General features: G+C 43.4%; 1 protein-coding gene across 2 annotated transcripts in view; it reads right to left on the minus strand.

Moving 5' to 3' along the window:
• The window catches only part of RGMB (repulsive guidance molecule BMP co-receptor b), a 28,822-nt gene extending 12,221 nt beyond the window's left edge, over positions 1-16,601 (minus strand). The window contains exons 1-4 of one of the 2 annotated variants that reach the window (XM_040447862.1): positions 16,375-16,601; positions 15,335-15,410; positions 11,862-12,118; positions 6,058-6,566 (exon numbers count right to left, since the gene is read on the minus strand). In XM_040447862.1, the coding sequence (XP_040303796.1) occupies positions 6,058-6,566; positions 11,862-12,118; positions 15,335-15,339 (771 nt within the window). In that variant the 5' untranslated portion in view covers positions 15,340-15,410; positions 16,375-16,601. The remainder of the gene's footprint in view (positions 1-6,057; positions 6,567-11,861; positions 12,119-15,334; positions 15,411-16,374) is intronic. The other variant, XM_040447870.1, reaches the window with a different exon arrangement.
• Between the last annotated feature and the right edge of the window lie 5,856 nt (positions 16,602-22,457).

Raw genomic sequence — 22,457 nt, forward strand, 5'->3', positions numbered from 1 at the left:
CAAAGTTGAGTAGCTCCTGGGCCTAAGACCTTATAATCCAGTACAAACAGGAGCTAGGCAGGAAACAGAAAAGGACAAAGGAAGAACACAACCACCTGGAATTATAGCTGACTTCTCTTCTAAAAACTATTTACTGTTTTCATCTTCTTAAAAAAAAAAAAAGTTTATTTTGGGATGGAGAGCAAGACAGGGGCAGAGAGAAAGACAGAGAGAAAGAGAGAGAGGGAGAGAGGGAGGCAGGGAGGGAGGGAGGGGATCCCAAGCAGGCTCCACACTGTCAGCGCAGAGCCCGATGCAGGGCTTGAATTCATGAACTGTGAGATCATGACCTGAGCCCAAATCAAGAATCAGACACCTAACTGACAGCCAGGCACCCTGTTTACTGTTTCAATCTTGTTTCTACAAGTAGTAAATAAAGTCAGGGAGGAGAAGGTTATCTAAGATATGCTTTCATGGGTTTCATGAGATGGGACCCAGAAAAATGAATTTAAGAATTGGTGACTCTGATGTCAAGTTCTGGAAAGTTATTAAAAAAACTCTGGAAAGTTATTTTGGTTATTAAAGACCAACAACCTTCAAAAGTGGCAGCCAGGGTTCTAGATCCTTCTAGGGTGTAAGGGAATAAGGAAATGCAGGTTCAAGAGAGGGGCCACGTTGACGATAGTGGGTGGAAAGGGAGACTGTGCCAAATACCAGGAGTAGAACCGGTGACCTGTGACAGTGACCAGGGGAAGGGGTATGCCCTGGGTACAGTGAGCAGCCCATCTCTCTGGCCCTTCTTGACACCTGTGACAACTTGCTAAGTAGGAACATCTGCAACCAGCTTATGAATGTGGGCCACGGATGTTCTAGAAAGAAACACTGAGTGGCTAGTTCTACACACAAGCCCCACAATTCTCCACCAACGGCTGATGTGCTATGTGCTTACACCCAGACAGAGACTGATACCACTTATGCATCTCCCTCACCACCCCATGGTAGGCCCTGTAAAGCTCGGTGGTTCAAATGCAGCACCAAGTTAATCATACACTTTAGGAGAGAAATGATTACACTGAGCGGGGAGCTACAACTGCAAACTTCTTTCCCATCTGTTCCCCAATATGCTTCAATCACTCTTACTTTTTCCCCCCCAGCATTTCTGCAAATGCTAGGACAAGGAGCAATCTTAAAGAGATGGCAAGAATTACCTGCATAAAAGATAATCACAACAAAATAAAGAGAAATTTCAGCCTTTAAAAGTTAGTCACCTGCAAGGAAGTTTCTGATCTCTGGAAGCAAAGGCTTCTATATTCACAAAGCAAATGCCACTGTCCCCTCTAATAATGCAGCCAGCATGCAAGAACAGTGTCCATATATTCAAAATACAATCCTGCCTATGGGAGTATGAGGCATCTTCCTTAGTCAATAAAAATAAGAATGATCATTATTGTTTAGCTCAGACTATCTCTGTAAAGATACTAAAAACATAATGGGGTGGGGTCGGGGGCAAAAACTTGGCTACAAAGATGTACTAGGCCTGGGTTCAAAAGAGGACAGTCTTCCTGACCTTGATCCAGAGATATGTTTAACATGACAGTTGAAAGCCTTTGAAATGCAGGCACATCTTGCTTTGATTTTGTAACCAACAGAAAATGATCCAGAACACTGGTTTACGTGCCCATGTACTGCTGTGAAACAACAGCTACATGTGAATGGGCGTCAGAGAGGAGGAGAGAACCCAAACCATGCTCTAGGGCCCCACAAGCAAGTATGTTTTACCTCAATGATGCACTTTGGGTTATAGTTTGAAGGAGACAGAAAGCAAGAATGAACCCAACAATCTAAGTCTTCCTATATCTCTAGTATCATCAACCAGTGGAAGTTTTTAGGAATTTCCCAGAAAGTAGCTGGAATTTGAGAATTAGGGATAATTATGGACTTTAATAAATAAGTAACTAGCTGCTGGGCATGGCCTCTTCCTCCCATGCTTTGGATAGGCGCTAAGTACTACCACCAACAGGATTACCAGGAGCTGGAAGCCCACGGAACATACAAGGCACCTCAGGGTGCTCAGCCACCTGGCCAACAGTTACCTGGCTTGGCCAAGACGAAGAACATACCTCTTTCCCAAATGCAAACTCCTTAAGGTAAACCGCCTTCTCTCACTAAAGGAGGAAGCATGGAAAATTCTGTAGCAGTCTATAAAGGCACTTGCCGTCATCCCCAATCTCCCCTCCTACTTACAATTTTGTTTTATTGAGACTGAAGGACAGGATGACAAAGCCAGAGTGATGCACAAAGACAAGATTACATTAAAATAAATTGAAAAATAGAGCTAAGGTATCCAAAGTAAGAAATCATTTTAAAAAGTATTCCCATTGTTTAGGCTACTAGGAATACATTTGTGAAGTAAAGAATCTTTTCATCAAATTTACTCCAAAATTGCCTTCTGTAACCATGGCACAAAGCCTAAGTCCACTTAAACAGAGATACACAGATACACAGAGTGAACAGGAGATGAAGGAGCTGGCAAAGAGAATGGGCAAGAGATGGTACTGAACAGAATTCTCTCCAGATGATCTGGCGTATTTGTCTGAGGCCCAGGAGAGCTATGCACATGTGTCCTTTTTGGAGCCTAAATAGTGCAGCCGCTTCTTCCCCCAAAACAAAAACTGCTTTTTTTTTTTTTCCCCCTTCCTATTTAGCCAATTCTGCCAGTTCTAAGCCTGTCCCTCTCATCTCTCTTCTCCAGGGCCTGCAGGCCTGAAGCCGCCGCTCACAGCCAAAGGTGGGGAAGACAGCTCTGAGCTGGTGTGGATCTCAGCCAAGGCATGCAGCTGTGCCAGAAACCCCTCAAGCCCCTGGGTGGGGATAAAAAGCTAGCCCTGGCCTCCCCTTTAGCGACACACACACCTACCTGGCAAGGTAGCGATCGCACAAGACTCCTCTGAAGAGAGGGAGATGGGCTGGTGGAGGGCCTAACAAGAGTGGCCTGGAGGAGGCATATCTGTGCCCATCATGATCAACTGGAAAACCACCCTAAGTTTCCCAGGGAAGGAGGACAGAAAGTAGATGACGGTGGATGAGGCCACATTGTTGAGTACTGCAAGTCTAGCTGCCCTAAACTCAATGCTTGCTATGTGGACAAAGAAAAAGGCTTACCTAATAAATGATCCCTTGAATAGAGATGACTTCACTTTCATTGCGTTTAGATTTTTTCCCCCTACATTTTTTCTTTCTGTGAGGATGGAAAGGTACTAAGGGGCAGGCAGAGATCACAAAGATGACTACAAGATGGCTTGCTCAAGAAGCCAGGTTCCCAGGACTGAGGAAATTATCTCTAGGCCCTCACTGAGCATAACACTGGGGTCAGTGCTTCAGTTCATAGCTGAAGACAGTGAAATGAATGAGTGCTTACATACAACAATTTCAGCAGCACAGTTGGCTAGCCTCTACCATAGCATTGGTCAGCTGTTAAATCTAGTGACACTGAGCACATACGTCATTAAAAATGCTTGACCCCAAGGATGATACAGTAACTCCAATGTGCAGTGCTAAGTTATTAAGGAGCTGGTCTATGTACCTCTTTGAGGTCTCAGTAAAGCTGAGACTCATGCAAAAAAATCTTCTGAAAGATTTTTTAAGAAAGTATTACAGTAGACATCAGGAAAAAAAAAAACAATCAGATCGTTTTTGGAACTTATTTCCTACGTTCTTTTTGCTTCAGAGAATTTTTATTTTTATTACCATCATTTTTTCGTTGCTTAAAAATTTTTAAAGGTTTTATTTTGGCCCTGGGTAGGTAAAAGGAAATTGTGCTGCAAAATTTTAGGCCCTTAGTTGTGTTTCACCAGCACAGATCATATCAGCATTGAGATAGGTCTTCGGCAGTAACCTTCCAGATATTTTGGGGGGCTTTGCAGAGAGTTGAGAAAAGTAGAAGGGAAACAAAACAAAACAACACAACACAACTACCAGAGGTCGCAAAGCCATGGAGTCATCTGCTGCTGAAAAGCATGGTCACCAGATGTGGGGAACTACTTTCCAGCAGTGCACTTAAAGACCACGCGTTCTCATTGTCTGCTTGAATTTAAGTCAGAGGACGGTTTTTCTCCCACATCCTTTTTGGAATGGGTGAAACTTCTGATCATTACAAAACTGAGGGAGAAAGCAAAGTTGTACTTTTTATTTATTTGCTAAAAACTATGACAGATTCAATCACAACTGAAATGGAATGACCTAAAATACTTCAGTGTCAATTGTTCCATTTATGTAATATTAATACTCATAACAAAATTCATTGTCCCCAAATATTTCACCACAATCAGTAAAAAGTATAGAATTTTGAAAGGCTAAGTAACAAGTAGACGTGACACGTGATTGGACGGAAGGCATGGAAAATTAAATTTAGGGCTTGTGAAAAGAACCAATATTTTCTTGTGCACAAAGCACTTACTAATCTCAAAGGTATTGTGAAGGCCCTCTAAACCCTCAATTATCTACACGATCAATGACTCTCTCCACTCCCAGTGGAACTGCCTTCTTGAATCTTTAGTCTCGTATTTTCCCAAAGACTATCCCCAGGTTTTATGCACTATGACTCTGCAGCAATGATGGATTTTTGGCCATGATTTGTGTTATAAGTCCATAATTGTGTACCTGTCTACCATAACTTACAGCTGATACTTATTTTAATATACAGACAAGAAAAATTATTTGCATGCTTATAAAAACCAGAGGTAAAGTTTACTTGAGATGCAGGATTTGGAAAGGCAAGCCTGGGCTTTTATTGGGAGTTAAAGCATAAACATTTTTGAGTCCACCTAAAATGTCTGGACTAATGTAACAGACTTCTTTGTTCAGAGCAATGACTTCTAATCTTAGATTTGTGACACCCCTGGGTGTCTCCAGCTATCTCTGGAGGGGTTGTAAAATTACCTCCACAAAATGCCAAGTAAAATCATTTAAATTCACTTAAAAATATGCCACATGTGTTTAGAGGCAAGGGAGGGTGTCCTGGAATTAAAAGAGCCGTCATAACTATTACAAAAGCTTGATCCTTGTCAACTATCTTTCAGTCCAAACCAACTGATGAACAGATAAAGGAAAATGAACAAGAGGAGATAGCCTGTATGTGTGATTTTGTAGTTGGGAGAGACAGGGAAGGAGCTGGTTATTTGGGACAGTCTTTTTTTCTGGAAAACCTTTTTTGACCTCTGTATTTACTTACTAATGCCTGAATTAGCACTGACTGCCAACTGGGAATCCAGTTCATAGCCCTTCACCTAGTTGCACTGACAGTGGTGCCTTAAAGTTGGTTCAAATGATCTCTATTTGGCATCAGCTTCTTTAACGCAAGTACACACACACACACACACACACACACACACGCACAAATGCAGACAAGGGCAGCTACGCAGGGTAAGCTTAACTTAATTTTGTCAGTTTTCCCCTCAGCTTAATTAAAATGTTATCCTGAGATTACAACAGGGATTATACATCACTGCTCCACAATAGCCAATTCTAAAATTCCTTGGTCACGGCAACATTAATAACTAAAACACAATTGTGGCTTTGCCACTGGGAAGCTGGCTTATAGCCATTACATTTTACTATAGCTTCCAAATTTCCAATAAAATATGTTTCCCGATGGTTTATTGCCCCAGGTTTGATAGCTTTCTTTACTTGGAACACCACTTTGGTCATCTGATAAATAGGAACATGGATTTCTTCAACAAGAGTCACACTCAAAAGACTTCACAGAAAAAAAAAAGTATACATTTTCCCATTAAACAGGCCTGCCTTTTCCATAGAGAACTCAACTTCGGTGTTTTTTGTTTTTGTTTTGTTTTTTTGCATATCACTGCTTAGTTGTACTAAGACCCACATTTTACATAAGCCTAGAATTCCAGAGAAATTCTTTACTAAATGATTTTCATTTAATCTTTCATTCACCTTGTTAATTGCATGCCAAGAACAAGAAAAAGTTCCTTTTAAACTGTCTTTTGTATCATACTTCAAAAATTGTCTGAAGAATCAAACATCTGCAAGTTATAAGAAAGAAAAACGTATACTTGCCTTATTTGTAGCAGTAGCACTGGATCCAGGGACCACGGGCACATTCGTCACTTGAACTGAAAGATAATTATTATCTATGAGTGGCCAGGCTCCTTCCACTTTGCATGTCTGAAAGTGATCCTTGAAAGTTCTAAGGTGAGGATCTCCGAACAAGCCACAAAAAAGGTAACTGGGAGGGCTCAGGTCCCCTCCCCTGTGTTCTCTGGCTCCTGCATGGCTGTGATAGTTACAAGGGTCATGGGTCACTTCGGGGTTGGTAGAGGATGTGGGTCCATCCTTAGAACAGTTCCTCTGGCTCATGAGGTCACTGATACCCAACACAGCAGAATGGTACACCAGGTTACCACGGCAGGCTTTTGAAGTTCGCTGGGTGCAGCCAGCATAGGCACGCAGGGCCTTGCAAAACTCAGAGTCAAAGCCGTCAATGGCAGAGTTCAGGTGTGAAGTGAGGGACACAAAGTCCGTGGTACATTTCTGGATTCGACATTGGGCCGGCTGTTGGCAGTCACCTATGAGAAAAAAGATAACACCAAACGTTTTTTAAACGCTTCATAACTTCCTGAGCTACATGAGAAAATGACACTGTCCTTTGGGAACAGTTTGTTCTATTCCATACACTCCTATTTTAAGAAAGCCTTCAGAACTAGGGTTGCATTGTGCTTCTTTTTCCCTCACAAATTAAGCCACTGGGAGAAAAACTGCACGCAATCAGTTACCTTAGAACTTTAAATCATGAACCACTATGAGGGAACAGGAGTCTGAGCCCAGTATTCTCATGTTAAAATTAAACGGAGTATTTGATCACTTTGCTATTGTTTATAGATTTTGAGAAAGATTCCTCTGCTCTAAGGCCAAGTTAAAGATGTGAACTTTGTTTTGATTTTGCTAAGTGTATAACTCATTCGCTTTGGAAAGCACAAAACCATGATTAAGGTTCCACACCTTAGGTAGGGATCCCTAAATTTATAGCATTAGTTAAAACACCTTTACTTGATTCTAGTACAGCTATAGGGTAAGAGTATCAAGAGAAAATCCAGGTACTAAGTTATTCTGCATTTCCTTAAGGATGTTTATTGACAAACTGTATATAAACCTACAATCTCCTGGATGCTACAAAGTGTAAATGTTCTCTTAAAAAAATAAAGTCAAGGGGCACCAGAGTGACTCAGTCAGTTGAGCATTCGACTTTGGCTCAGGTCATGATCTCACGGTCAGGGAGTTCTAGCCCCTGAGTTTGAGCCCTGCATCGGGCTCTGTGCTGACAGCTCAGAGCCTGGAGCCTGCTTTGGATTCTGTGTCTCCCTTTCTTCTCTGCTCCTCCCCCACTTGTGCTGTCTCTGTCTCTCAAAAATGAATAAATGTTAAAATAAATAAATAAATAAAGTTGATCGTTTAACCCAGCTGCAGATTTACCTCTCCCTTAACACCCGTCACCATTGGATCCCAGATCCCAAGCAGCTCATCAGGAAGGGTACACTGAATCAAAAAGGACACCACACTGAAATCATGCTGCACAGGCAGATGACTGCACCAACTGTGTTTTATCAGAACCAAGGAAACATAGCACACAGAATTCTTAGAACATATATAAATGACTTTTTTCCTTAGGTCGACATTTCCAATATACCTAATGATTTAAGCAAAGTTAAAATGAAGTAATGAAAAACCACCTACTACTGCCCTATTTCACAGTTTTCAAATGATGTTTTGCCACTAGCTTCTCAAAAAAAAAAATAAAAACCTCTCAAAGCATAAAAATATGTAAGAATTGCCAATACTAGGTCAGTTGTATGTGCCAAACAGTTTAATATTCTGGTCCTTAAAGTGGGAGCTCTAGAATTACTGAAAAGGAAAGTACTTTTCTTAATCATCCACCTCAAGTTTTATAGAAACTAACTAAGACATATTTTGTGTTACTTCCACATTCTTTTTAGGTCGTTGCACTGGAGGAAGTTTCAATCCTTTCAAGTCTTAGGTACCTCAGCTGAGAAATGAGGAGACTGTTCTAAAAAGAACTTCGTGATCTTTTACAGGCATAAAATATTTTACAATTCCTATTCTAGATGTGTGTGTAGGGGGGGAAAGAGTATCATTAAGTATATAATTATTTTAAGATGTGGACACAAACTTCAGGATACTATCAAGATTTAGGACTTCATCTGATGAAGACTTAAAACTAACCCTAGTGACATTCCAGAAAGATACTTTAATTTTTTCAGTATTAAAGTACTTTTAAGCCTGAATGAAACAGCCTGTAACCTGTTTCTAGCTTGAATTCAGCAGAAAAGACTGCAAGATGACAACCTCTCAAGCCACCTCCCCACCATTGTTAAATTTCAAAGACCAAGAAGAGAAAAATGTAGTCTAGATAGGGCATTTACTTTAACCTGAATTAAAAAAAAACAAAAACAAAAAAACCAGTATTTTAATACTTTGGAGGTATGGACTTAACAGCTATCACTAAATCACACTCAAAAAAAAAAAAAAATCACAAGCACACCTTCATGTGTTTGGCATATTTCATGTTTACTCATTCCAGAGTTGATAAAAAGCAGCTCCTGTATTTATACATTTCCTCTCTCCAAAGTAGATCAAGTCAAGTCATTTTCAACTGTTTTTACTCAAAAAAACCCAATCAACCCCAAAAGCATTAAAGCCATTTTACAGTTAGGAAATTCAGGACAAAGGGAAACTACAGGCCTTGTCCTGGCTGGATCACAAATGGGTAGAGCAAAGCCCAGGGCGCAATGCCTTTCCTCAAATCCCGTTTTCCTTCCTCATATCACATCTCCTCCACATTCCTAAGTCTCACACAACAGTAGCTGATGGCTTAAAGACTTAAGCAACTACTGTATCAATTATGTTTTTCTTTTTAAATCAGAGTCATAGCAAGCAGAAAGCAAGGAAATGAAAGCTGGACCAAGATCACTCAATAATGAAGAGCTCCTGGACTACAATGTAAATGACAGCACAAGAACTTTCCGCTAAACTTCCAGTGCCTATTTGTTCTTTTTATGGTCTATAAAATCTATCCGAGCATACATTTACTTATAATTATTTCAAATAGTCATAAAATATTCCGAAGTAAGAGCATGAAATGCAAATGCAACTGTTCAGAAAAGAATTTAGATTCCCACCTCCTTTTTCCTTCCTCCCCCAGGCCGCCCACCCCCCCCCCTTCCCTTTTTTATAGCAGGCAGGTGCTGATTCTTTTGAGAAATGACACATAAAACAGAACTCCTTGGGTTCTTTTGTTTGGGATGAGGTTTCTAACAGCCTTTCAAATAGAGATGATGGGAAAGAGGAGGGCTAAATAGAGAGTGCATCTGGGTCAGCAGTTTCAGCCCCACTGCAGGCTCCCGTATAATGACTAATTTGCAGCATACACCCAGAAATATCCAGGCTTCATGAATTTATAATGACAGTGCACACTTTGCCTGTTATAGGAGGTAAAGTAAGCTTCCTGTCAAAATGCCAAGAAAATGCAGAGCAGAAACAATCTCAAGGATGTAGCCAACAAGGCCATGAAGTGTATGAGTAAGCAAGTAACTCCCATATTGGATCTCCATTCAGGAATTGTAGAGATTTGCTAAAAGTGGGGGATGGGGGGGAGGTAGGGAGCAAAGTATAAAAGTTCTTTTTTCATTTCCTAAGGGCAGAAATCAAAACCTGCAGTTACAGATCTCTTCATTTTTGGAGTCAGGTCATCTATGATTGGTGTGGTACTATTTTCATTCCAGTTAATGAAAGTGCTAAAGGATTTGTGGGTCTAGAGCTCTGGTTAATGATTCAAAGACTTCACCATTCAAGACCCATTTCCTTGATGCCAGGACTGCACGTGTGAACTTGCCACACAATCACCAGTTTATAATAAAAGAAATAAGATATGCTGAAGCTGAATTAAGTAAAATGCAGGGACATATGGGGTGCTGTGGCAAATTATATGGATCCAGGCATAAAACATATGGTAGCCCATCTGCAAAGAGCACTCGGCTAGGCTCCCTTCTCTGAGAAACAATCCTTGTATGATCAAGAGAAAAATGCTTCAAAGCTATCTTTCAAAAGGAGCCCTTTCTTCGATAACCAAATTAATCACCCAACCCCAACAAGTTGTCCAGAGATATCACTCACCACAGAAACTCTAGGTAGAATATAACCGTGACTTTAAGTGAGGGCACATTAAGATACTGAGAGGAGTTTCACATTCCAAGTTTTTGAAATAAGGCAACTTAATTTTCAAAAACATTAAAACAACTTCTTAGGGCTTTCATTATTGGCCAGAAAAATCTTCAAGGACCACATTCCAGTTCTGTAATAGAACTCTCTGGCAACTAAGGGAAACAATATTCCAAGCAGTCAAGAGGGACACACAGTCCTATCCAGTACTTCAATTTCCATTTCAAGAAACATACACTTTGACATTATGAACATATATTCTTCACACAAAACACTTATGAATGTAACTTTTGACACATCATGAAAATTTTCTTGGAACCATAAGCAGATTGACATTATTTTCTAAGGTTCTAAAGTCAGTCGTTTAAAGCCTTAATCATTGTAAAACTTACTATTACACTCTATGTTTCCCCAAGTGAGTGTTAAAATGCAGCTGTTCCATCACAATGCAAAGTTACCAAAAGTAAATTAAGTCTCCTCAAATGCCACATTTTTTTTTTCCCATTACTTAAAAGACCTCCCAGATTTTTAGAAAGGCTGGTATGACTTAATAAATAAATACTACTCCACACAGTTGGGTGGCATTACAGTTCACGATTCAACAGATCACAGCGTTGAGACTGCTGTCATAAAATACAGGACAAAAAGATCTCAAAGGAAAACTTATCTAATGCTCTAGTTCTCAAATTAAGAGAATTTAGCTTCAATTTGGCACTAAAGAAATTTTTTAGACAAACTCCTAGACGTAGCACTTATTTATAAAGAGCATCCTAGATACCCCCTCCCTTGAGATACAAACGACATAACACTATTAGTGAAACTTATTTCACAACAAAAATAACTATCACCTGCTAGAAGGCTCATCTGTAGGTCTACCTGGGTAAGGACAGAGAACTCACTCCGCTTCCACAGGGGAAGCGCCGACCTCCAGAAAGCAGGGAGATGTGTCAACCCCTCCGGGAACCCGAAAACACGCGGCTTAACCACAAAGCACTAGTTTTTCCACAGAGGTTAAAAGCTGAACTAAAAGCAGTTTTGGCAAATACGAAGAAATCCCTGTTTAAAGACGTTTAAGTTACTTCGAGATTAACCCCCCAGGCTTTCAAATTCCGGTGAAAATCTTTACATCTGGTGCGATTTCTTCCCCTTGTCGCCACCCCCAACTCCAGAGAAGCAGCACAAGGCTCCTTGTCTCGCTTCGAAGGGGGCGGCGGCGGTGGAAACCTGATCCCAGCCTGACTTTCAGTAAACACCAATGCAGCGAGCAATAAAGCATCCGGAACGTTTGTCTCGGGGGCGCAGCCCCCACCGCCCCCGCCCGCTAAATCTTCGATAAGCGACTGTTGGGAACATTTATCAACGGTCCGAGCCGAAGGCGGGGAAACGCGAGAGGGAGGGGGAGGAGGCCTCTCCTCTGCGCCCTGGGCGCGCCGCAAGACCTGCGGGTGCGTTCCTGCCGCTGCGCCGTGAGCCCGGCAGAGGTGCAGGGCTGGAGCCCATGAGGCCTCTACCGTCTCACCACGCCACGCCGCCCTTCTGCCCCAACGTGTGCCTTCGGGAGCCGGAGTGTTTGGGAACAAAGCACTTGGACCTGCAGCTGGTTACCCTCGCGCGCGCGCGCCTCATACCTGCGTGGAGCAGCCCGAGGCTGAGCAGCAGCAGCAACGCCAGGGGCGGCGGGCAGAGCTGGGGGCGGTGGCGCTGCTCAGCCCCGGCGGCAGCGGCGGAGGCGGCGGCGGCGCAGGAAGGTGCTGCTCTCAAGCCCATGCCCGTCCATGCAGGTCTCGTGGGCTCCGGCGAGGGCGGCGGCACGGGCGCCGTGGCGGGTTCGGGGCCGTGGCTGCGGCATGGACCGGGGGACGTGCCTCGCTTTCTCTTCTTCCTCCTTCAGGCCCGCGTCGGATACGGGCCGCCGCCACCGCCGCAGCGAAAAGCGCGCCGCGGGCGGAGCGAGGCGGCGGCGGCGGCGGCGGCAACGGGGCGCAGCGGCATCGCGGCAGCAGGCGGGGCAGAGGGGGCGGGAGAAAAGACACAAAGACGGTGAGCTTAGTGCCGAGCCCGGCCCCCAAAGCGCGGGCGCCCTGGTCCCGGCCAGCGTGGGTTCAGCGGGCGTGGACCCACTGGAGGCGCGCCCAGCCCTAGCGAGCAGCCGCCTGCAGCCCGGATATCTCTGTGCCGCGACCCCGCGGTCAATCAATCTCAGCCTTGCACTGCCGCCCCGCCCTCCTCACGCACGCCAATCCGCGTCGTCTCCACCCCCGACCTAGCCCCTCCCTCTCACCCCATTGGCTGCAAGCGCTGGTCCACTGGGCTCAGCTGGCCACTCGCAGGGGACAAAGCGCCCGCCCCTGCTCCTGCTCCCACCCTCAGATTGCTCATTGTAATTTGAGTTCCGCGTCCGCCTGTTGAGAGTCCTGTCCGTCGCGCCCGGGCCCAACCTCCTTCGCGCTCCCTCCTCTTCTATTCCCTTAACCCCTTTCCGCGATTTACTGTTTCCTCCTGTCCTACAGAAATTGGCAACGGCTACTCGCTCTTGCCGGCGTTACAAAGGAAGCGGCCTTTGACTTCCCTTTTAATTAATGTGATTGGGTTCGGATTCCCTTTAAGGTGTTGTGTGCGTATGTGTTTTAAGTCACCCCCACTCTGTCACTCCCGCTCCAGCTCCTGCTCCTGAGAGGAAGTGGGCGCTTTTACCAGGCGCCTGGCGGCAGGTCTCTTCGCAGCCAATCACCTCTGCGGAACCGTGTTCCGAGCCCTTTCCGGACGTTTGGTAAAACTAGCACCCCACCGCGTTGGAAATCCGATTGTAACTTGCGGTCCGGAACAGATCGGATGGGCTGGGAAGGTACCCACCAGCTCCCGGTGGAATTCGCTAGCAGCTGTTCGAGGCTCTGGCGTTATTGTTCCTCTGACATTTCCCTTCCTGAAAGCAGCGGGGAGGAGTCTGAGAGTGGGCGAACTTCAACGTGTTCTGTTACAGTGTAATTAGATTAATGAGGATAGTGAGTTTTTAATGCAGTGTAGAGTAATTATGCTATAATTTCTTGTTGCTCGGTGGCTTTTCCACAAATTTTCGTGGTCTTAGTATATTAATTTAATGGCAGATCGGTTTCTACTTTTGCCACTTGGATGGATCCAAAAATGAGGAAGAAACCCCAACTGTGTGCCACAAAAGAGGTTGGCAAGTGGAGACACAGGAAAGCATGTTGTGAGGTTGATGATAGGTTCCAATCTGGTATCAGTAGGTGTGAAGTGGTATCTAATCTAAAAGATGGCTTCAAAGGCTCAGAGTTACTTCGACTGCCCTTGCCTTTGCCTTTCCTCCAAAGGGCTCAGGGCTGCCATTTTAAATTCACTTATAGTCAAATTGTAGCTTGCAATTCTACCCGCTCGCTACTCATAATCTCTAATTGGTAATTTCGTATCAACCACGGACACGTTAATATTCCACATGTTACAATGTGCTAATCAATGGACTAGGATAATTGAGGGCAAACCTTATATCACTCCGGCTTACTCATTAGACACATTATGAACTGTACAAACCACTAGGTCCCTAAAGAAGAATGTCTATCTATTTTTACTGTAACTTTTCATTACTTACTTATTACATACTATGATGACTCAAGTGGTAAACACACCTTTCACTGCCCAAGATATAATCCAAGCCTTGTGTATATCCATAATATGCTTAATAATAGCTTCAGAGTGGCCTGGAGAAATGACTTTTTTTGCAGGAGGAGTTATCTGATACGATTTTTAGATAATATTATGGAGTAAATACTATGGGACTAAAAATTTACTCCCTTGCAATTACTACATAAATCAAAGAACTAAAGTTAATGAAATACTGGTCAACATCTTTTTTTTTTTTTTAAAGTAATCAAATGTGAACAGCTTTGCAAAGTATGTTGCCAACAAAGACTACTAACAGTAAGATGGTTCTTTTTCCTTAACCCAAGATTTAATTTGACCCTTATGAAAAAAGCATGGCAATTTATTCACCATACTTCAGAACACATAACCAAAATTTAGGGATCAAATTCAGTTTAGTTGGGGTCTTTTCGCTGTCATTACTTGGCTGTGATTCCACCCTGCCCCCAGCCTCCACTTTCCCCACCTCCATATCCTGTCCCTTAGACACACACTGTTCTAAACTATCTTATCAACAGAGGGCGTCCTCGAGTCACCACAAATTCGGCATCGGAATGGAACTGTTCTTTAGAGGGAAAACTTCTTTTTTTCTAAGGTGCTTTATTGCTCATCTGTTGTAAAATTTGACAAGCTCAAGATTTATACGCCTAACAATTCATTTTTTATTACCACATAAGTGTTCAGCCGGCTAGAGTAAAATGTTAATTTTCACAATTAAACCGCAAGGTGGTTCCTGTTTTCAAGACTTAAGGTCAGTTGACACACTCGCAGGGTTAATTAGGACTGGTTAGCAAGATCCCCCTAATTGGCTTGGAAAGTAAGAGCGTGGTGAATGGTCGCTTATAGCGCATCCACTCCTCCAGCTCGAATGCTGCAAGTTAGGAGAATTTTAAGATTACACAAAGAAAAATCTGGTTATCCCCCCCCCCCCCGTAAAATCAATGACTTATAAAAGTTTTACATTTTAATCAGGAAAAAAAATCGTGAAGTGACAGCTCGCACAACTCACAAACGCACCCTATTCCTTGCCATCTCTAGTCTTTCTCCCTTCATCTTTTTCAGGAAGAAAAGATGAGACCAGAACAGCACAATTAGGGGTCACAGCAAAACATCCCATGGTATGAACGTGCGAATGGATAGAATTAAAACACATGCCAGCAACATTAATGGGTTCTAAATAAGAATTACAGGTTTATTTTCCTGAACCCATACATGATGTCTTAACTATTCCCATTAATATATCTCCATTTCCATAAATCTAACGTGAGGGTCTCTCTGCTTAACAGATTACCTAGGACAGAGGAGCTACCAGGGTAGCGATTTGTTCAACCCATTCTAGACTAAAGGCCCCCTCGCTGCTCCCCAGTCCAGGGTGGACGCAAAGCTGGGGCTAAAATAGCCCTGAGTCCCACAGCCCAGCAGAAAGCAGCTAGTGGATTGTACTTACATCATTCTTAACCCTTCCGCTCCTGGAGGGGGCTTGGCGGGATCAGGGGGCCCCTGAGCTCCTGAGCACGCAGGACCTGGGTGTGAGAGAAGACCCCAGAGCCTGGCGTGAGCGCTGCGCCCCCGGAAGGAGAGGGCCGGGGGCCTGAGGGGGGCTCATCACCCGAGCGTACACAACCGGCCCCCACGATCCCTGCGGGCTCTGCAGCGGATCGCACCGCTCAAAGCGGCAGGTGCAAAAAGCATTTGGTAGCCGCTTGCCAGCGCGCGGAGGTAATGCGCTTCCTGTCCATTTATCTCAGGAAACCAGCGCAGCCTTCCCTTCCAAACAAAATTAACCTCTCATTAGCCAGCCACTCACTCCGGAGAAGGCCTTAAAAGCTTTACCAGCTCGCTAATGTATTTAGGCTTTTCTTCCAGGCAAACGCAGCCGCGGTGGTGACTGTCATCATCAGCCCTGGGGGATTCCTCTGGGCTCCCCTGGGAGCCAAGCGCTTACCGACCCCCAGCCTCAAGTCTGGGAAACTCTGGCCAACCTGGATCTGTTTGCGGTACTAGTAGACCCGACACGCCTGAACGGACTTCGTGCCATAAGTAGCCCAAACAAGTTCCCACTAGTTTGAAGAGCGCCCCTCCTATCAAACAGCTCTCCTATCCTCAGGAAATGGGGAAGGGTACCCGGGAAGAACTTTTACGGCCAGCTGTCCCTGGACCATGGGCGCTGACCGTCCTTTACAGCGCAAGCCCTGTCCGCAGCGGGTACGTGAAGCAGTGATTAGAGGTATGGGGCGTAGTGTAAGCTAGGATCTAGCCGATTCCAGGAGTGGAAAATCAAATGTAGCTCTGGGTCTGCAAGTGGCAAAAAGAGGCCTTTTGGAGCCCTGGGGTTTTCTCACCCTGGCCCCCTGCCGCCCTGAGGCTGGCAGATTTATACCACACAGGTGGAGCAAGACCTAAACAAAATAGTCCCGGCTGCTGCCTGCCGCTCGCCCCCCACGTCCCCCTGGCCCACCGCAAACTTCGACAAAATAAACAACTCACCACAGGCATTCCCTTGTCTGCAGCGCGACGCTTGCCAGCTGGGAAAATAAGCCGCAAGCCACGCGGCGGGGGCGCAGAGGGAGGGCAGCGCGGCGCCCGCCTCTCCCCCCCCCCCCCCAGGTGGGGGCAGCGATACCCGGGGGCAGGAGGGAGGCTCCGCCTCGGGGGCCGTCTCTGGCCTCCTAGACTGCGGAGTGTGCGCCCGGAGAGGGGCTGCACTCTTCCAGCCAGCGCGATCTCTCCGCCACCTAGGGGAGGGGGCGGGGAGACAAATCTCTCAATTCCGTCCCGCTTTCTCCAAGCGTCTCTCTCTCTCCCCTCAGGTCTCAAAGAAGACCAAACCCGGGGGCCCTCACCTCACCCCCTCCGGCGTCACACCGCCCCCTGCCGGCACTACCCGGATCTTTCCAGCGCGGCTGAGGAGTGGCGGGTGGCGGCGTCCCCGAGCCCCAGCCTCCAGGTCCGGGCTCAGCTCTCGCCATTCTCACCGCCTCCTCACCCCGAGTCCCGCACAAAGACGCCTTTCATGCCGCCAGCGCCACCCTCCGCGCCGCCCTCCACCGGGTCGTGTTGCCTTTGCCCACCCTCGGCACCAACCGATTCCCGGTTGGCGATCGTGCCAGCCGTCTCGGGGCCGGGCGGCAGCGGACACGTGCAGGCTGTTCCCGCTCTGCGCCTCGGCACAGGCACGGATGCGGTCCCGCGCCCGCCTTTCCAGGATTTTCGGTAACTGTGCACCAGCAGCCACAAAAATGCACCCCTTCTTCTCCATAAATGATCTCTGAGGGTCTTCCTAGCGTGTATAAATAGTGGGTATGTGTGGGGGCGGGGCGGGGGCGGGGGTTGGTGTAAGGCGTTGGGGTAGTGGCAGGAACGGTCCTCTGGACTTTCGCTGAAATAAAGAATCTAGAGATCTTTCCTGTCCACCTGAGGTGCCAAAGTGGCAAAGTTTACAGCTTACGAATGCCCAGGATAATGATTTGCGAATTGTGAGGGGACGGAGAATTTAAAGAGGCACCTAAAACACAGGTGAGGACGTGTGTTACAGAGAACAAGCCCACAAAGATGTTTGAGGAAGGACAGTTACTTGAATCCCAGTAGAAGGTGTGGAGGGCAAGAGGGAAGTGATTAGCTTTCTTCCCCTAGGCTGATCTTCCAATGTTGAAAATGAGCATCAGAGGTATTCAGCGCTAGCTATTGCTCTGTGCGTTCACTGCCTGGCACGAGCAGGCTGCCTCTTCTTGTCCAGGCAAAGGTTCAAGCATCTTGACTTAGGTAAATCACTTTACCTTTGACCCTCTCCAGCTTCTATTCTCCTGTCCTCAATATCCCTTAAAGTTTCCTGATCTAACGCTAGAGGCAGCATAGGGCAGTATAAAGAGGACAGAGTGAAAATCCAAGGAGGAGGGTCCTGTCATGACTTTCTGAGTGGGAGTCTTGGGCGACTGATCTAATGTCTTTGAACCTTGGGGTCACTATCAAGAAACTGTGTTAGGGGCAATGGTCCCTCTGATTCTTAAATCACGTGACAAGGGAAACCTCCTCACACTCTGTTTAGGTTCCCTTTTAAAGAGTTTTCTCACCTTGCTTTTTCCTGTCAAAGTGCCAATCAAATTGAAAAATAAATATTAGGGATATTTTAAGGTAAATGTAAGATACATTGAAAAATCCTCTTCTTGCTACTTAGAATAATAATAATAATAATAATAATAATAATAAAACCCAAACCAAAAAACTAAAAAGCATCTCAGCTCCTGGTCCATAGAAACAAGGAATTTTAATGTCCCCCACTCGCTTTGCCTTTGAAAAGCCACACTAACAATCAGCAGCATAGAGCTTTGATTTAGAACCGAAAGGCCAGTCTTATGTTTTTCTTTTTCCTTTTCCTTCCACCAACACAAAGACAAGCTGACACATAGTGGTGAAAAAGAGTTCAAAGCAAGCCTCACGAACCCAGAGAATGTTTCCTAATGCAGACCCAGTCCTTGCTCACTCCCTTGCTAAGGTTGTTTTGGACATTTCAGAAATAGTAGGCACAAGCTGCCAGAATCCCCTTCTCCCCACTCCTTCCCATAAATATTGGGCAGTGAACCTGGATGCTAACTTGTCAATCATCATGTACATGCGTTCATTAAATCAATACCTTTTCTCTAGCTTCATGATACTTTCCAGGATTTTCGATTCACTACCCACTTTGGAACACGGAGCCTTAGTTCTCCCTCTGGGCAACCTTAGCTGTTTGTTTTCTGTGGAATCTTTTCTAAAACCAAAACAAAAGAGGGTGAAATTTCATAATGAAGTATTAATTCTTGACCTAAAAATCTCTTGCTTCTTCAATTTCATGAAAATTTCAGAATTGCTTAGCTTTCATAGCAATGCACACTTTAAAAAATCATCCACTAAAGAAAACTCTTTAGTATACCTTCACTGGGGGAAAAAAGTTCTTTAAACAATAGTGGTGGAAAAATGTTTTGAACTTATCTAATTTGGTTGCTTTCATTTGTATTAGTCACCCCTGTCCATGGTCCCATTCATACAAGCTAAAACTGGTTATATTTCTGATTGGACCTTGGATGTTCCATTAGTAAAAGGACATGGCTTTTTTTCTCCCCAAATTCTATCTTGTTCAAGGCTCCACGACTTTTTTTTCTCTTACCTCACTTTAATCTTCCTTTTTTTTTTTTCTCATACCAACCAAAATAAACCAAAGATGGGAATAGAAAAGGCACAAGAAATCACTTTTTAGTAAATCGACTTACCATTTCTGTGCTGTTAAAAGACCTTCTGATGATGCAATGTGTATTTGCACCACCTTCTGATTTTCCACTTAAATGTGATGGAACTTCAGCTTTTAAAATGTTCAGCTAATGTATACATCCAACTCTCCAGTTGTTAAGGTCATAGCTTGTTTACTTTTGATATTTCTCATTTTTTCCTTTTGCAAATTGGGGGAGTCATCTCAAATATCAAGTAGCATATGAATCTGTTTTCTAGTATTTCTTGTTATGGTTTTCTTGCATATTTAGTTGAAATTCTTCTCTAGTTTTGGACTGATTCTCAATTTGATAATTCCTTTATGTACTCATCATGTTTGAGAATTATTATTATTGCTAATAAATTACACTATTTTAAAATATTAATAGTAATTATAATAATATTGGTAAGAAACGGAATATTTATAAAATAATGCTAGGAGAAATGCTACTTTCTACATGTGGTTAATAAAAATAGCTTCTGTAGTTAAATATTATTGAAGTCCCTCAAGATCTCTTTTTTATTTTGGAGGATCATTGTTTAAATTGAGTAATAACATAAAGGATCCAACACCTACTTTTACTTTTAAAAGGGTGAGAATTTGCTATGCCTTTTTTCCCTCTATATAAAGATGTAAGACAGCTGTCTTGAACCATCAGCACATATGATGGTTAAGGTAAAGAATTCAGGTAAATTGTAAATTTTAAAAATGGAACCTCTGGACACATAGCTGTTGAATAAATAAAAGAATATCAGAATGTGAAAACTATTTTGTTCTTTCAGCAATGTAAGCCTAACTTTCTAGAAAAATCCGGCAGTTCTAAAATACTCCTACATATGTGCATAATAAAACAGGTAAATGAATGCATATTAAATTCATAAAGTCAATATTCATGAAAAAAATATGTGATAAATAGACCATAATCTCCTTGAAGTGCCAGGAGAAAAGCCATATTTTTTGGTCGGCTTGGCATTAGAAAATCTTTTGTCATGAACCATTTAGCCATTCAACACAGTGTAAAACAGTAGACATGAAGCTACAGGGACTGGCCTTTTTCCTATTGTATTTGTTGATTATTTCAATTGCAGTCATTATACACACATGCTATCTTTTCTGGATCTTGTAATATGAGTTTTAAGAGGCTAAATATATATACCCCCCAAATATTCACTCTTTTTCATTACATTTGCTCTATAAAAAAATAAACTTCCAGCAGTTGGAAAATAATCTTTTTAGAAAGGTAAACAAATGCGAAGTTATTCTTCTGTGAACTGGTTTAGATCTATGGTGGCAATTCATAGTTTCTTTCATTGGCAAAATCTCTATTCAGACACTCACCTGTATACACAGTGGCAAGAAGGTTATGAAAACATTACAGAATGGAATATACTACAATCCTTCAAATTCCATGAAATCTAAGATATATGGGAAATTGGATACCATGTATTCTAATAGTCAATACTACCAATTAAGAATTTTAAGTGCTATGTTCTAATATAATAGATGATATATGCTTATACTTTACCAATATTAGAGAAAATTCCCCAAGCATACATTTTAATTCAATTTAGTAGATTGGAACAATAATGGGACCAAAGGAATCTGTTCAAATAATCACAAGTACAAAAATAGTAAGTATTCTTTTCCTTCTTCTCTTCTCATATTTCATCATCCCATCATTTCAAATTGTCCAAGCCACATAAAGAGGCTCGGGTCGTGTTTGCGCCAGAAACAAGGCTAGACTCAAGCCTGAGAATGAACCCAGGGATGAAAACTGCATGTTTGTCAGAAGCTTGAGTGAAATAAATCTGGCTGAATTCAGGAGTGGGGTTTGTTTCAAAAGAAGAGGATCCTTTAGGAGTAGGAAAGGATTCTCAGAGGTCAGTCTCTTGCTGCTGAGTTGTTAATATGCTCTTCAGCTGTCCCAGTTGGGACTGTCCATCAACAAAGAATGTGAGGAATGTATGAGTGATACAGGCATCTATGCGAAATAGATGAAGTTCCCTTTCCCCTGCCTCTCAGGGAGGGTTCCATGGGGGAGATGGGAATGCAAGCCCCAGCCCCCTGGTAAGCAATCAGCACCCAGGATACTTGCTCCTCCTTAAAGAAAGGATACTAACTAAATACAAATCCTTTTAATTCTTCCATTAAGCAGCTGATTTTTGAGCACTCACTAGTGAGCTTGGCAATCTTCTAAGTCCTCTGGATACTGCTATAAACAATTCAGACAAGGCTCTTTAGAAAGTACATTCTGGTGGTGGAGGGAGAATAAAGGGTTAAATAAGTTAAAAAACAAAATAGCTTTAATAATGCTATAGAGTTTGAGGAACAGGATGCTATGATAGAGAGTAATAAATGTGGGAAGGAGCCACCATTGAGGGAAGGGACTTTCTAAGATATCACACCTGTAATGAAGGCCTGTAATGAAATGGGGCAAAGGATTCCAGGGAGAGGTCAAAGTTTCAAGGTATGATCAATCTTGGAGTGTTCAAGGAACAGAAAAACCTATGGCAGAAAGTACCTTAACCTGGGAGAATTTTAGAAATTTAAACAGAGTTCTTTAATTCCCAATTGGCATTTGAATGAGGGGAGATTTCTTGGTTGGTTCTAAACCTCAGGAAGAGAAAAAAACAAAAACAAAAACAAAAAAAAACACAACAAAAAAGCCCCGGAGATAGTGTTTATTTAATTACTAGTATGAGCGACATCTAGTATTTGGAGCTCTAACTGCACTGTCACAACCTCTGTCTGAAGCACAGATCATTGTTCTCATTTTCTAGATGAGGAACTACGTTAAAAGATTTAAAAGCGTGGCCAAAGATACATAACGAGTGATTGGTACAGGATTTGAACTGAATCTTTCTGATTCTAAAAGCCAGTTGTTTCCATTGGACTTCATGGTTCTATATTATTTACTGGACAGTCTTCAGAGATTGATCCTAAAGTTTTGGAGCCACTGACAAAATGAGTATAGTTAATAGGCGAATTGAAAATGAACTGGCTGGGGAAAAAAAACCTTAAGAATTATTTTTAAAAAATTTTAAATAAAACCTGTGGTCCTCTTCCAGCCCAATCAAGAATCTCTCCTTCTCTCCTCAAATAGAGAAGAGAGCTGGAGTCTCTTTTTCCCCACCTCACATCCTGCCACTCTGTACAGCTCTTATCAAGACTTGAATGAACATTCTTGGCTTGATTAAATGCCCAGTAGCCTATGGTTTTATCTTGGAAGTACAGGTTTTGATACACATTCCTTTAATGGGAGGTCTGTATGTTTCTTTCTATGTTTTTAATGTTTATTTATTTATTTTTGATGGGGGGAGGGGGAGTG

The sequence above is a fragment of the Herpailurus yagouaroundi genome, unplaced genomic scaffold (assembly GCF_014898765.1).
Source record: "Herpailurus yagouaroundi ecotype Mexico unplaced genomic scaffold, PumYag 29, whole genome shotgun sequence".
In the NCBI taxonomy this organism is placed as follows: domain Eukaryota; kingdom Metazoa; phylum Chordata; class Mammalia; order Carnivora; family Felidae; genus Herpailurus; species Herpailurus yagouaroundi.